This window comes from Colletotrichum tamarilloi (assembly GCF_030869305.1).
Source record: "Colletotrichum tamarilloi strain Tom-12 chromosome Unknown Scaffold_7.1, whole genome shotgun sequence".
In the NCBI taxonomy this organism is placed as follows: domain Eukaryota; kingdom Fungi; phylum Ascomycota; class Sordariomycetes; order Glomerellales; family Glomerellaceae; genus Colletotrichum; species Colletotrichum tamarilloi.
Window position 1 is genome coordinate 1135682 of NW_026849390.1, and position 14133 is coordinate 1149814.

Genomic DNA, 14133 nt, shown 5'->3' on the forward strand with positions numbered 1-14133 from the left:
CACAACTGTGCCACTGCGGGTAGGTCAGTCACGCGACAAACACCTCATAACCACAACCACACCTCACACAGAGTGTCCAATGATGGAGGGTGTTGCTTTGCCATGGTCCATGGCGAGTCACTGAACTCCAATTCCATCCAGTTGCCTCTTTGGCTGCTGCAATGCCAATCCCATTTTCTACCAACTCCATACCTTTCTGCTTGGTCTGCAGCCAGGTTACTCCTCTTTTGCAAGCCCGTTATCGCATTCACAGCTCAGGTTCACTTGACTTGTCCCGATGCTTTGTCCCCTCTCCGCCGTGGACCACCCGATCTGACCTTAGCCTTTCTGAGACGTCTTCCCTCCTCCGTTCCGACACTCACTGCACCGAGCTAAGGTCTTCACTCGGCCTTGCCAATCGGCACACACCGGCCGAGCATTACTTGACTCACAGCCCCGTCAGGCCCCGCTCTGCAACGACAGCGCCGAGTCCAACGGCCGGCAGCACCCCGATGCCCCTCCGGAGCTACCTGTGCACTCGACCAACCCACCCCTTTCAACCATCACTCCCAGGTACCAACATCACTCACCTCTTCTGGTGTTCATCCTGAAGTGTCTCCTTGCCTTGTTCGAAACCTTTAGTCTCTCTGTCTACCAGCTGACGGGGGTAATTTGACCCAACAAGCTGCCCTCTGGTTGATTCCATCACCTCGCTTCTTCTCTCTGTGTAACCAACAACTCTTCCCACTCCCAACTTCTTCCTACCCCCAACTCTACCCAGCTCTCTACAAATTCTCATACGTCTTCCTGGCGTATCCGCATCTTCCACCTCCTCCTCAAATTCTCTTCCAATACCGCATTCTACGACGCACGCGTTATACACATCTCTCTCGATCGTTCGTCATCATGCCTGACGAGAAAGATCCCCCGATCGCCAAGCCTGAGGAGGCGTCCGACTGTGCCATCGACAGTTCTGATGACGCCGACGACGAGTACATCGAGACTCAGATGTCGCAGTCCGAGCTGAAGAAGAAGCAACAGACGCAGCGTCGGACGATCCAGCATATCGTTCCTTTCAAATGGAGCCCTTTGGTGTTGCCGCTGACCGAGTCGAATCTCGAGTCTTGCGTCGCCCTCGAGGACGCTGCATTCCCTGATCCGAGTCATCGCGCTACCCGCGTCAAGGTGAGCCGATTTGTCCCTGTCTTTCTTTGCAGTTCCCCTGCGTCCCTTTTCCCAATCTCTTCTCCTTGCGCCATCAAGTCTGGGTGTTCCGCCGAGCCAAATTTATGCAGAGCTCGCCTCATTCATGAGAATGAGAGTTCTGCGAGTTTCTATCGTCGGCGGACGGATAGGTCGCGTAGCATCTCATAGGCAGATCACGCGGAATCAAAGGTTCACGCAAAGCTTACACACCTCATCATAGTTCATGTACCGCCTCGCGACCTGCTCAGATATCTCCACAGGTCTCTTCTGCAGCGTCGTCCCGGCCGAGGCCGAGGCTTTCCCCCTCTCGACCATGACCGTCGCTAGCCCCGTCGAGACAGGTCGCGCCAACGGAGCCAAGCTGGTCCTCCTCGGCCACGCCGTCGCGACCCTCGGCGACGGCCCCGTCGTCAGCGACGACGACATGGCCTACCCGGACAACTGGCGCGATCAAAAGTCGGCCAAGAGCACGGATGTCGGCCACAAGATCATGGGTCGCACGCTGTGCCTGCACTCCTTTGCCATCGACCCCAAGCTCCAGGGCCTGGGTCTCGGCAAGCTTCTCATGAAGTCGTACCTACAGCAGATCAACAACTCTGGAGTTGCGGACCGCATTGCGCTGATCTGCAAGGACGTAAGCTTCCTCTAGCTCACTGAGCTACCCTGACTCTTGAAATCTTGCAAGTTGCTGACGAATCGGCAGTGGTTGGTTAGCTACTACCAGCGCTTCGGCTTCAAGCGCGTCGGTCCTAGCAAGGCGTCCTTCGCTGGTGGCGGCTGGAATGACATGGTACATGCATAATGATGCCTACCATCCCTTTTGGTGAAACGACTAACATGATATCAGGTCATTGAACTTTCCGGCCCGCCCAAAAAGGGTCCCGATGCCCTTAAGGCGTCCGCCGAGTAGTGCCGCCGCGGTCACTGAAACCATTGTGGGACTTTCTCCCCGTCTTTTTTTTCTTCGCAGTCCTTTCCTGTGAGCTACGACTATCCGAGCTCTAGACGGGACAAGAACGCCCCTGTTTGTTTTGAGACAAACAAACCGGGAGGAACTGGGAGTGGCATACTGGGTGGGTTGTCAACTCTAAACAACCTCACTTTTGCATGATGGCCTTGCTTTTCTTTTCTTTTCTTTTCTTTTGTTGTCAAGTCGTCGTTGTCGAGTTACCGCGAGATTGTACAATCTAAAAAAAAAAAAAAAAAAAAAAAAAAAAGGGCGGTAGCATCATGAGACGACAGGGCCGGAGACTACCTTAACGATGAGGACATGACATAGAATGCCTTGCCACCTGGATGAGGGCGAGCAAGGCAAAATTAAGATACGATCTTTCACAGTGTCCCCTGTTCGGCCTGTATTCTTTGCGTGAGGTTTTGCAGGTACTGCAAAGTCACTTCCCAAATCACTTTTATCATCCTATGCGCCTTGACCCGAGGGGTCCTATAAAGTTCCCTTCATTCGATCGCATTCATTCATCCCAACCATCCATACGAGCGCCGACCGTTGAGCGTGAAATTCAGAAGATCACGTCTGCCCACAAATCTAGACCGTCCCCGTTCTCTGGCTTTGGAGCTGGCTCTCAAGATTTAATCGGTAGCCTTGTACTTGGCACGGTACTCCTCAGTGCGCTTGATATCCTCAGCGGATGCAAAGCTCTTGGCACCCTCAATGATGTCGTCGAGCGTCAGGATGGCAAAGATGGGGATGCCGTACTCCTTCTTGATCTCGCCCATGGCGCTGGGGCCAGGCTTGCTGTCGTCGCCATCAGCAGCGGGGAGCTTCTCCATGCGGTCGAGCGCGACGACGATGCCGACGACCTCGCCGCCCTCCTTGCGGATCTTGGCAATGGCCTCGCGCTTGGCGGTTCCCGCGGTGATGACGTCGTCGACGATGAGCACCTTCTTGCCCTTGAGCGGCGCGCCGACAATGTTGCCGCCCTCGCCGTGGTCCTTGGCCTCCTTGCGGTCGAACGAGTAGCACGTGGTGCCGTAAGTTTCGGGGTCCAGCTCGGCGAGCTTGTCCGTCGTCGAGGTCGCGAGCGGGATGCCCTTGTAGGCCGGGCCGAAGACGATGTCAAAGGCCAGGCCGGAGGACTTGCGGGCCTCGATGACGGTGTGGGCGTAGGCGACGGAGATGGCACGGAGGAGGTCGGCGCGGTAAAAGTCGCCGGCGTTGAAGAAGTAGGGGGAGATGCGCTTCGACTTGAGCTCAAAGGAGCCGAACTTGAGGACGCCGCCGGCGATGGCGGCCTTGAGGAAGTCCTGCTTGTAGGGGGCGAGTTGGGAGGACATTTTGGCGACTACCGTTAAACAATGGGCTTTTTTTTGGGAGAAAGAATAAAGAAGAGACGGGAATTTTTGGGTTGGTCTTCCAGAGGTTTATGCTTGTCGGAGGCTGGAGGATGAAAGATCTCAAAACTGAAGCTCCGCGAAACGGATTCGCGGATACCCCTCTATTCACGTCTGCCCCGCGGAGAGTGCCCCACCACGCAAAATTTATCGCGATAAAGTTGTGATAAGACGAGGAATCCGCACCGCCGGACCCTGCATAGCTTCAACCAACATCACAAACTCACTGATTTTTTAGTCTACTGGGGCAATTTGGAACGTACTTGTATCAAAAACTTGATGAACTCCTTGAAACCACCCATAATAGCCTTATGAGTGTAGTTAACACCACCTTAATATACCAGCCATGTAGGCGAGGTACCTAAGGTACTTACTTAATTGTGTCCATCAGCGTTGAGTGCACGACCAAAACCTCTGAGCGGCCACTAATGGCATGGGGTCCCTCGCCCCACCTGTCCGTGCCGATAAGATAAGCGAACGAGAGAAAAAAATTCGAGTGCAGAACACCGCCCCCCATCCCAAATACTTTGTTGTAGTTCACCGACGGTGCACCTTGACCGATCGCAACATCTGAGGACTGCTTCAAGTTTTTCCAACGCAGACCCCAGCCGCCAAAATGAAGACTCAGTACGTCGGACCCTTCCTACATGCGATCGAATTTCAAAGAGAAGCCAAATTACAAAAGAATCAATCTGTGCTAACCACGCTTTGCGCGACAGGTGGAAGGATCTCCCCCCGGTCCCCAACTCGCAAGAGTTCCTCGACATTGTCCTCTCGAGGACGCAGCGCCGGCTGCCGACCCAGATCCGCTCGGGTTTCAAGATTTCCAGAATCAGAGGCTTCTACACCCGCAAGGTCAAGTTCACCCAGGAGACCATCAGCGAGAAGCTCGGCCTGATCATCGAGTCGTTCCCTCGCCTCAACGACATCCATCCCTTCCACAAGGACCTGATCAACACCCTCTACGACGCCGACCACTTCAAGATCGCCCTCGGCCAGCTCTCAACCGCGAAGCACCTCATCGAGACCATCTCCAGAGATTGTGCGTATAATCCAGCTCTTTTCGCGAGGCCTTCTTCCCGCGTGGTGTGGGGGAAGGCGATTTTTTCGATTTTGGGAGGGGAAATGCAAAATAGCTAACCTAGTGCAATTTATGCAGATGTCCGACTCTTGAAGTATGGCCAGTCGCTTTTCCAGTGCAAGCAGCTGAAGCGCGCCGCGCTTGGTCGCATGGCGACGCTCATCAAGCGCCTCAAAGACCCTCTGGTTTACCTCGACCAGGTTAGACAGCGTAAGTGGCAATCCGACGACACTGAGAGCGCGCACAAGGATTTTCCACTGACTGCGAGGGAATAAAAGATCTTGGCCGTCTTCCCTCGATCGATCCCAATACCAGAACCCTCCTCATCACGGGTTTCCCCAACGTCGGAAAGTCTTCTTTCCTCAAGTCCGTCTCGAGAGCCGACGTCGATGTCCAACCGTACGCCTTCACAACGAAGTCGCTCTTCTGCGGTCACTTTGACTACAAGTACCTTCGTTTCCAGTGCATTGACACCCCTGGTATTCTCGATCACCCTCTCGAGGAGATGTAAGCAAAACCCCAATATTGAAAACGCAGGAAAGGGGTTTCAGACGCTGACAGCCCATTCAGGAACACCATTGAGATGCAATCCGTCACCGCCATTGCCCATCTGCGATCCGCCATTCTCTACTTCATGGATCTCAGCGAGCAGTGCGGTTACTCCATCCAGGCCCAGATCAACCTCTTCCAGAGCATCAAGCCCCTGTTCCAGAACAAGATCGTCTTCATCGTCGTCAACAAGATCGACGTGGTCAAGCCCGAGGACCTCGACGCCGCCACCCAGGCTCAGCTCCAGGGCCTCCTCAAGTCCGGCGAGGTCGAGATGCTCCAGCTCTCCTGCAACACCCAGGAGGGCGTCCAGAACGTCAAGAACACCGTCTGCGAGCGCCTCATCGCCGAGCGCGTCTCCCAGAAGCTCAACGCCGGCACCAACAGCAGCGGCAACATTGGCGGCCGCCTCGCCGACGTCATGGCGCGTATCCACGTCGCCCAGCCCGGCACCAGCCAGCCCCTCCAGACATTCATCCCCGAGGGCATCAAGAACATGAAGAAGTACGACAAGGAGGACCCGGAGCGCCGGAGGCTCGCCAAGGACGTCGAGGCCGAGAACGGCGGCGCCGGCGTCTACAGCGTCGACATGCGCCAGGACTGGCTCCTCGCCAACGACGAGTGGAAGCACGACAAGATCCCCGAGGTCTTTGACGGCAAGAACGTCTACGACTTCGTCGACCCGGATATCGAGGCCAAGCTCCAGGCCCTCGAGGAGGAGGAGGAGCGCCTCGAGAAGGAGGGCTACTACGAGTCGGACGAGGAGCTCGACGACGAGGAGGAGGCCGACATCCTCTCCAAGGCCGAGATCATCCGCGAGAAGCAGGCCCTCATCCGCAACGAGGCCAAGATGAAGAAGCGCCTCAAGAACCAGGCCATCATCCCCCGCAAGTCCCAAAAGGTGCCCCTCTCCCAGATGGACGACGCCCTCGACCAGCTCGGTGTCGACACCACCGACATTGTCAACCGCGCCCGCGCCCAGTCCCGCCCCCGCGGCCGCTCCTCCGGCCTCTCCCGCGCCGGCACCGAGGACGTCGACATGATGGACACGGACGCCACCCCGCGCGAGCGCCTGCGCTCCCACAGCCGCGCTCGCAGCCAGAGCCGCGCCCCCATCGTCAACAGACGCGAGGACGGTGTCCAGGACGACGAGGCCCGCGACAAGGCCGACCGCCTCGCCAAGCTCTCCCAGAAGAAGCGGAACCGCATGGCGAGACAGGGTGAGGGTGATCGTCACACCACCGTATCGCTGCAAAGGCATTTGGTAAGTTTCCATCTCGTCCGCCGCCTTGGAAAATCGTATCGAAATGCAAAGCAAATGCTAACCCACTACTACAGGTTGCCGGCAAGCGTGGCCTCGGCAAGAACCAGAGACGTTAAGAAAACCACCACCACCACCAACCCCGTCATCGCCAGCAGCGGTAGGGGTAAAAAAGACGGTAATGGATGTTTACGGAAAGAGAATAAAAGTAAATATGCTTTATTTATTTCGGGGGGGCATGGAGGCGTTTTGCGGTCTTTGTTTCGTTTTGCTGCTGCCTTGTTGTTTGTCTTCTTCCATTCCTTCGTTCTCTTGCGACACAAATCACATCACATCTGACGAGGTCGGTAAAAGGCTCCCACATTTTGAATTGGGAGGCCACGAGGGATAGAAGAGAGGGAATAGGAGACGGGGAAAATCTGTGATGCCTTTTTTCTTTTTGAGAAACGTATGTCAAAAGAAAAAGCGTCGTAGCATTACCAGCTTTGCGTGTGTCTCGACGTTTGATGGCTCTCTTCAAAGGCCATCAAATCAAGGACCATTGAATACCCTGAATAAGAAACCTATAAGAAAACATGAGAAGACTTCAGTGAGCCCGTCTGTGAGTGCTGGACTCAAAACATCACAAAATATGGCATCAGTTGTACGGGCATACGGAACCGAAGAATGTGGTAAAATGGCTTGAATAACTTTGAAGAGCACCACCCTCAGATGTTTACGTCCAAGATATGTTATATATATACCCCGGATTGCCGTCTGTTATGATGTGCGAGGACACAATGCCTCTCAGACTTGCTCCCTCCTCCCCTCACCCGCTTGAAAACAAAAGTTTCAATAAAGCATCCCCTTGCGCTTACTGCTCATCCGCAACTTGCAGGCCCTCTCTCAGACCCTCAACCTTGAGCTCCTCGCCGGTGGCGCGGCGGTAGATATCCTTGACATCATCGGTCGTGCTCTCGAAGTGACTGCTGGCGTCGTAGCTCTTGGAGACGAAGACGTTGTCGCCGGTGCCGTCATCCGTGGGCTCGTAGATGGGGATCGGGGCGCCCTTCAAAAGAATTAGTACCCTGTTTCTTACACTGCGCGGACTCGGGCTTCTCTCTTACCATGAACTGCTCCTCGATCTTGCCGAGGCGCTCCAGACCTGGCTGAAGCTCGACGTGGTGGTTGGCGTTCGACTCAGCAATGGTCGAAACGATGGCAATCCAGTAGCCCTTGGGGCAAACGTTGTGTGCCGATGACACGCAGGCGATGTAGATATCTAGCTTCAATGAGTCGTGCATTCAAGTTTCACTTTTCGGTTACACTGCACTTACCGTTCTTACGGCCAATCTGGGATTGGGGAATGATGAGCTGGGAAGAGTCGGCGTCGTTGGTGCCGGCCAAGGGGTGCTTCAGAATGCAGATGGCGCGCAGAACCTGTCCGACAACCTTGACCTTTCCGGGGAAGTAGCTGGGGTCACCAAGGATCATCTTGGCCTTGGTCTCGAACTTCATCTCCTCAACGCCAGTCATAGTGGCCTTGATACCGACAGCCTTGCCGCCCTCGTACTGCACCTCGTCGACGTTGGTGTTAAGCATGTAGGTACCACCGTAGATGGCAGACAGACGGGCGAAGCCCTGGGGAAGCTCGCCGAGACCGTAGAGAGGGTAGATGTAAGGGGACTTGCCGTAGCGGGACACAGAGGTTCCGTACAGGCGGATGCGCTCGATGGCCTCGGGGGCGGCACCAGGCTTAGTGAGGTACTCGTCCGTGGTGAAGAGAGCCATGGCGTGGCCGATAAAGTCACGAGTACCGGTCTCGAGACCGAACTTGTCGTAGACCTCCTTCATGGTGACATTGTTGATGTCGAGGCCTAGCGCATGACTGTCAGTCCTGTCCCACGATTCCGCCATCCCTCAATGCTTCGAAATGTCGAAACTCACCCTTGTGTGTGCCGGGGTCCTTGCGGTCAAAGGTGCCGATCCACTCGATGAAGCTCTTCATGCGGCGCTTCTCAAAGATGCCCATCAGGGGCGAACGCAGAGCCTCGCCGGCATCGGAGGGAACCTTGGCAACAGTGGCCTTGGAGCTCTGGCCCTGCTGGACGTAGCTGCCTGCAACCTGCTTGAACTCGAGGTATCTTGTGACGTCGGTCGAGACGAGAATGTTGGTGAGCTCGCCAGCAGACATGAGGAACTTGGGGACAAGGTCGATGTTCCAGTCATTCAGACGCCCATACTTCGTCCAGGGCTCCTCGCCCTTTGCGTAGTTGCCGTACTTCTTGTAGAGCTGCAAGTTTGTTGGGTTAGAACCCCATTCGGACGGGAGGGTAGGGAAGAGTCGTGGGTGTCATACCGTCTCGAGGTTAACCGAAGCTGCCTCACTGGTTAAGTTTAGCTAGGTTCTTCATGGGTGGAAGGCCAGATCGCGGCCTGGGAGGAGCAAGACTTACCCGCCATAGTGGTCGTTGCGGTCAATGTGGAGGACCTTCTTGCCCTTCACACTGAGGACACTGCGCCGGGAGAATAATGATTAGCGAAGCGAACATTTGAGTGAGCGATGGAGACAATAGCTTGCTTACCCAGAAAGAACACACTCAGTCAGACCTGAAGAGAGAGGACGGTGAGGTCGACCGGTCAGCCAGGAAGCTCTGTCGAGCAGTCGGGGACCCCACAGGCCGACGAGCGACGATGCGGGGCAAATAAAGGAGGATGGCGTAACGTCACTTACCAGTGCCCAGCACGATGACATCGTATTCCTTTGCAATCTCATCCATGGTTGCGGCTGAGGGGTATGTGCGTGTGTGACGGTTGTTGTTATATTAAAGTCGGTCGGTGGTTTCGCAGCGGGAGGAGAAGGGAAGAGAAAAGTATGAAGTGTTGGATGTCCGGAGAAGTAGTTGCGGTGTTGTGAAGAAGAGACATGGGGGAGCAACATGCAGCAAAGGAGGATCAAGTGGGGGGGCAAGAGCCACCTACTTTGCCGTAGATTGCTAGAAACAGTTGGGTTTTGGAGGGACATGGAGGGGTTCAGCAGTGCATGCGGCAGCACATCAAGCGTCCAGTGTCACTGGGGGCCAGCCCGGTGGTCAGTGGCCAGTGACCAGTGCCAATGCTCGCTGGGGGGGCCCGTCCTGGCTCCAGTTGTACCTCCAAATGGCCCATGCAAGGTCCGCTCTCCGCCCGCTCTTCTTACTGCAAACTATGCTGGCCACTTGCTCACCGCTAGCAGACTGGACATGGACCGACCGAGGCCGTAAAGTTGCAAGTACCTTAGCTCAAAAGGTACCTCGACTTTTGTCTGCTCTGCGTGTACCTGGCGCCCTCGGCGGTGTGAGTGGGCTTGTCCCTGCTACAAGGACCCAGCTCCCGCCCTTCCCCGTCCCAGTTCTGTAACATTATGCGAATACAAGTCTCATCTATTATTCAGTTTCTCTCTGTTATGCAAGACCTTTCTGTAGATCTTATTCAATCCTTTCTCAAGTTGACCATGGCAAGCGTTGCTGTTGTATCACGCACGCTCTAAATCTTCGTCGACAATTGCATGTTGCTAGCGGTGTCAAGAGTGAGAGTGATGTCTGGGGAATGACTTCCAAAATACGCCTGGCACAAAATATTCGTATCGTACAAGATTCTATACATGTCTGGATACAATGATACATGACTCTCCCGTCTGCGACCCTCGCGCTGAATGGGGAGACAACAAACAGAGCCGCTCAGATCTTCGGCTTGGGCATCGCCGGCGCAGGCTTGCTCTCAACCGGTTTGCTGGGCTTGACCTTCTTCGCCGGGTGCGGTGGCTTCACCTTGACCTCGACCTCTTCCTCAGCCTCTGGCGTAACAGGCGCGGCTTCCTTCTTCTCTGCCTGAGGCTCGACGGACGCCTCGACGGCTTGAGCCTCGATAACTGGTGACTCGACAGCTGCGGCCTCTACCTCCTCGGCGAGGTACTTGTTGCCCTCTTCCATATTCTCGTATCCTGCCAGCGGCGTGTATGCCTCTCCTTCACCAGAGAGATTGATTTCGGGGTCGTTCTCGGCCAATCTGCGCGCATCCTCCCAGAGGTAAAAACGTTCGGTCAAGACGTGCTTGATCGCCTTCATTGTCGTGACAACCTAAACAAGCGCCGGTCAGCAGCCATCTCCGAAAAGTCATGTGGTAGACACAATACGAACCGTCTCGTCCCTGCTGTTGGCCTCGAATCCTCCGAAACCGACTTTGCGTCTCTCACGCTCGAGACTCGTCGTCGCAATGCGGTTTCTCTCCTTCAGACAGACATACCACAGCGAGTGGAGGTCTTCCCAGTTCTTTTTTCTCAGCTCCTCCACTGTCCATGCACGGCCATGAGACTGGTCCTCCTTGGGCGTGTTCAAGAGCTTGTTCTTGCCGTAGAAAAAGTCCCAGAGCCCGTGGTTCGGGTCCGTAGGAACCTCACGCTTGTAGTCTGACGGCTTGGGCAGCGTCTCCCATGATACGGAGAGCGGCTCACGGGGACCGGATCTCTTCATGGTACTGACACCTCGGAGGCGATTGTTGTCGCGGGTCTTGCGCACCGAGTGCGCAGCCGAAGTCGAGAAGCATGCCGCTGCGGTTCGGGGTTGGGTGGCCGTCGCGGGTGTCGTGGACAGCCATTGCCGAGTCTCCTGGAGGCGCAATACGCGACCTATCGACGGCCGCATCGCATTGGGGTTCGCCATCTCTGGCAATTGGTGTCAACGTGGATGCTGGTAAGGATCACGAATCCCTTTCTGAGAGCTCGTACTATTTCGCCAGTTTAGAAATTTGGGAAAGCCTCCAACCAATCACACGCCGGATCGCTGCGGCTGCGGGTGAACGAGCTACCGGATGGGTCTGTGCGGCTGTCAAGCATAGTTACAGACTTGTGGCTTGACAAACTCTTGTGTGGCTTGGATACAACCTCCTGTCCTCCTTCTTTCTTTAACGTCCTACGATCTTGCTGAACCCTAGCTTCACCTGAAGCTTCTATCATCCTTCTCCATGTTTTTGCTCCGATCATATATTCTAGTTGAGTCTTTCTTTTCATCGATTCTTAGCGTGGAAATTGGTGATAGAGGCCATCTACTCGTTGCACTCAATCTTAACCACGTAACTCCCCCGGCTTGCTACGCGGCACTTTTCGACAAGCCCTTTGCTCAGCTATTCCTAAGAGAACGACATGAACACCCTGCTCAAACTCGATCCGAGACTTTCAGTGGCGAAAATATGCCTTGTTTCTCCATTGGTGCTCGCCAATCGCCCCACAGCAGTCATCTCCGTCGGAAGCTCGCCCTCTGGATCAACGAGGCCATTGAATATGTATCTATTGACTACATATAGTGAAACGTCGATCTCTACGGACTCAATCGCCAGCTAATTCCCAGACACTCGTCAAGCTGACCCATGTCTCACTCATTGCCAAGCAAAGGAAGCCAATTGAGCAGTGCTCAGGCCGTATAGCTTGCACAGCTACACTTGCGCCACCAGGTGCTCTTGGTATATTCCATCGACAATTTCGCCATGTGCTTTTTTCCGCATGACTACGAGACCGACAAAGTCCATATAGGCCTTTTCAATCCAGTCCTGGCACTAGCAACAGCAGGCGTCTTCGTAGGTCGGTTGGCCAGGACAAACGGAGTGGTGATATTCTTACAGGTCAACACTCAATCATGGCCGTGTTGCAGCCTACCTTCAATAACATACAAGTTCGAGTTCGCATACGATCCCAGTATGTGTGCCATAGTAACCGCCGTGAAATATAGTCGCACCGTCGTTGAGCTCTTTCTTGCCACCATTCTGGCCATTCAGACGTGCCTTGGCTGCATACCTTGTTGCTACCTAACGACGGTGATGCCAAAAGCTGGGTTTGAACATCAGTCTTTGATATAAGTAGGCATATGAGCCTATCGCCTTTATCAATCTGGAGGTGTAGAGGAGATAACCTGGATACATCGTCTCTGTATTCTTCAAAAGGTCGCGCTGCAGCTTGCCCACTGCCCAAAGGGCAGACGGCGCGCGCACTTATTGTGCGGAGGCATTATATGTTCCTCCCATTCTCCTCCTCATCACGAATCATCTCCAGCTCCCGAAATTTTCGATTCTATACAGCTATCTCAACCACGGTCTTCAAGCCCGCTATCTCATCTGCTTGGTTGACTCCCCCCTTGAGGCTCTCGAGCTCACATATTCGTCACGCCCAAAGGTCTAAAGGCCCATCTCCCCCCGTGAGAAGCGTACAAGATATCATAACCAACAAAATATCCAACGATATATCTCTCGGAAGCTCCAAATAAACGATCCTATGTTCATTGGGCTTCTCATTCTCGCCGTCGCAATGGGGCTTACCACGCTCATTGACCTTTTCCCCGAAATTGCTTATACGCCCCCTTTCAGAGACACAAAATATGTCTCTCAGTGTTACCCGGTGGAAATCAAACTAACTCTTTTGAAAAGCTAGGCTCGCTGATGTTGAAGCCGCTCGCTTGCCTTAAGCTCAGCGGATCCGGCGGATGTCATCCCCACTCCATTCGTCAAGCCTCGTGATACCATACGCCAAGAGAGATACGGGCGATTTGTATACAAAAACATAAGGGCAAAGCATGAATCTAGAAGACGGCGTTCCACACGAGCGCCGAGGGATCAGGGCGGTGATTGAAGGGGGAGAATACAAGCTTGGCAAGATTTCACACAGCGTCGCCAAGAGTTCTTAGTTATCATCATCTCATGTGTTTGAATACAAGTTGAAAGTCCGAAATCTTCCGCTCAGCGAAGTTATTTCCAAATCCTCCGAAAGCAATAAAGTGTCAAAAACTGAATTCCTAGTCAGGAAGCCTTGACGTCCTCTCGCGTCTCCACTATTTCCATCGCCCAAAGTCTCGTCAACCAATGACGATCAAGCTTTTTCCAACATCAATTCTTCCCCAGCTCATCTACGCAACAGAAAAAAAAAAGCTGCTTTCCATCAGCTACCGCCGCGTCCGACGTCCAGTCCTTCACTCGAACCTCAAGAAATCTCATCAGCGGGAAAATCCACGTTCGTGTCTACCTTGCATATCGGTACCTCTTTTGGCGGAATTTCCCTCAGAAGCTGGGTTGGAAGCGCCGTATCCTCTCTACGCAGGACCCCCTTCAACCACACCCGCCAACAATCCTCATTCTCGCTCCATCTCACATACGGCCTCGCCAAAGACCAGATGTTCAAGTAAGCTCATGCACGCCACGGGACCCTAGCCCTCAGCCCCATCACCTCACCTCCACTCTCCTCTCCTCCCCCCGTCCCCGCTCGTTTTCCCACGGCCCCCAAACTCGGGAACCTAAACCCTTCACCATACTCACAAGACCCCCCACGCGGCACCTACAGGGCATACAAGAACCTCACCCCAAAGACCCGCCTGGGCTTCGGCGTCGCGGTCCTGGCCTGGGGCGGCGCAGGCCTCTACTTCTCCGACCGGGCCGAGGAGAAGTACCAACCCACGCCCGAGGAAAAGGCCGTGGTCGACAAGTACGTCCCAAAGGTCACCGTCGTCGATAGGTCCGAATGAAGCGAGTGTAGTCAGTGAGTGAGCGGGTGAGCAGGGCGTCCATTACTCGGGGAAGAAGATGATTGGATCTTGTTATTGAGGACGGAAAACATGGTGTCACCATTGTCTAAGTGATTTAGAGACAGTCTTCACCAGATGTAAGATATAGGCATGGCCAAGGTGGTTGGTTGTTGAGTTTATACAGTCAA

At 54.4% G+C, this 14133-nt stretch overlaps 6 protein-coding genes across 6 annotated transcripts; 3 read left to right on the forward strand and 3 right to left on the reverse strand.

Annotated features, from left to right (window-relative positions):
* Positions 1 to 885: 885 nt before the first annotated feature.
* CTAM01_03302 (acetyltransferase) lies at positions 886 to 2095 on the forward strand (the record flags this gene model as incomplete). The annotated part of the gene is made up of 4 exons (XM_060519338.1): positions 886 to 1164; positions 1406 to 1819; positions 1889 to 1975; positions 2033 to 2095. The coding sequence occupies 4 exons, from the start codon at positions 886 to 888 to the stop codon at positions 2093 to 2095; spliced, it is 843 nt and encodes a 280-aa protein (XP_060386337.1).
* Positions 2096 to 2772: 677 nt separating this feature from the next.
* Positions 2773 to 3477, reverse strand: CTAM01_03303 (orotate phosphoribosyltransferase; the record flags this gene model as incomplete). Its single annotated transcript, XM_060519339.1, has 1 exon — positions 2773 to 3477. One exon carries the CDS (start codon positions 3475 to 3477, stop codon positions 2773 to 2775), a length of 705 nt encoding a protein of 234 aa, XP_060386338.1.
* A 673-nt stretch (positions 3478 to 4150) lies between these two features.
* Positions 4151 to 6544, forward strand: CTAM01_03304 (nucleolar GTP-binding protein 1; the record flags this gene model as incomplete). The annotated part of the gene is made up of 6 exons (XM_060519340.1): positions 4151 to 4161; positions 4254 to 4576; positions 4694 to 4825; positions 4894 to 5122; positions 5186 to 6428; positions 6503 to 6544. The coding sequence occupies 6 exons, from the start codon at positions 4151 to 4153 to the stop codon at positions 6542 to 6544; spliced, it is 1980 nt and encodes a 659-aa protein (XP_060386339.1).
* Positions 6545 to 7278: 734 nt separating this feature from the next.
* CTAM01_03305 (GDP dissociation inhibitor) lies at positions 7279 to 9184 on the reverse strand (the record flags this gene model as incomplete). The annotated part of the gene is made up of 8 exons (XM_060519341.1): positions 7279 to 7473; positions 7532 to 7686; positions 7742 to 8281; positions 8352 to 8697; positions 8764 to 8791; positions 8861 to 8920; positions 8990 to 9014; positions 9139 to 9184. 8 exons carry the CDS (start codon positions 9182 to 9184, stop codon positions 7279 to 7281), a joined length of 1395 nt encoding a protein of 464 aa, XP_060386340.1.
* Positions 9185 to 10123: 939 nt separating this feature from the next.
* On the reverse strand, positions 10124 to 11104 carry CTAM01_03306 (uncharacterized protein; the record flags this gene model as incomplete). Its single annotated transcript, XM_060519342.1, has 2 exons — positions 10124 to 10522; positions 10583 to 11104. 2 exons carry the CDS (start codon positions 11102 to 11104, stop codon positions 10124 to 10126), a joined length of 921 nt encoding a protein of 306 aa, XP_060386341.1.
* Positions 11105 to 12073: 969 nt separating this feature from the next.
* CTAM01_03307 (uncharacterized protein) lies at positions 12074 to 13945 on the forward strand (the record flags this gene model as incomplete). Its single annotated transcript, XM_060519343.1, has 2 exons — positions 12074 to 12132; positions 13765 to 13945. 2 exons carry the CDS (start codon positions 12074 to 12076, stop codon positions 13943 to 13945), a joined length of 240 nt encoding a protein of 79 aa, XP_060386342.1.
* Between the last annotated feature and the right edge of the window lie 188 nt (positions 13946 to 14133).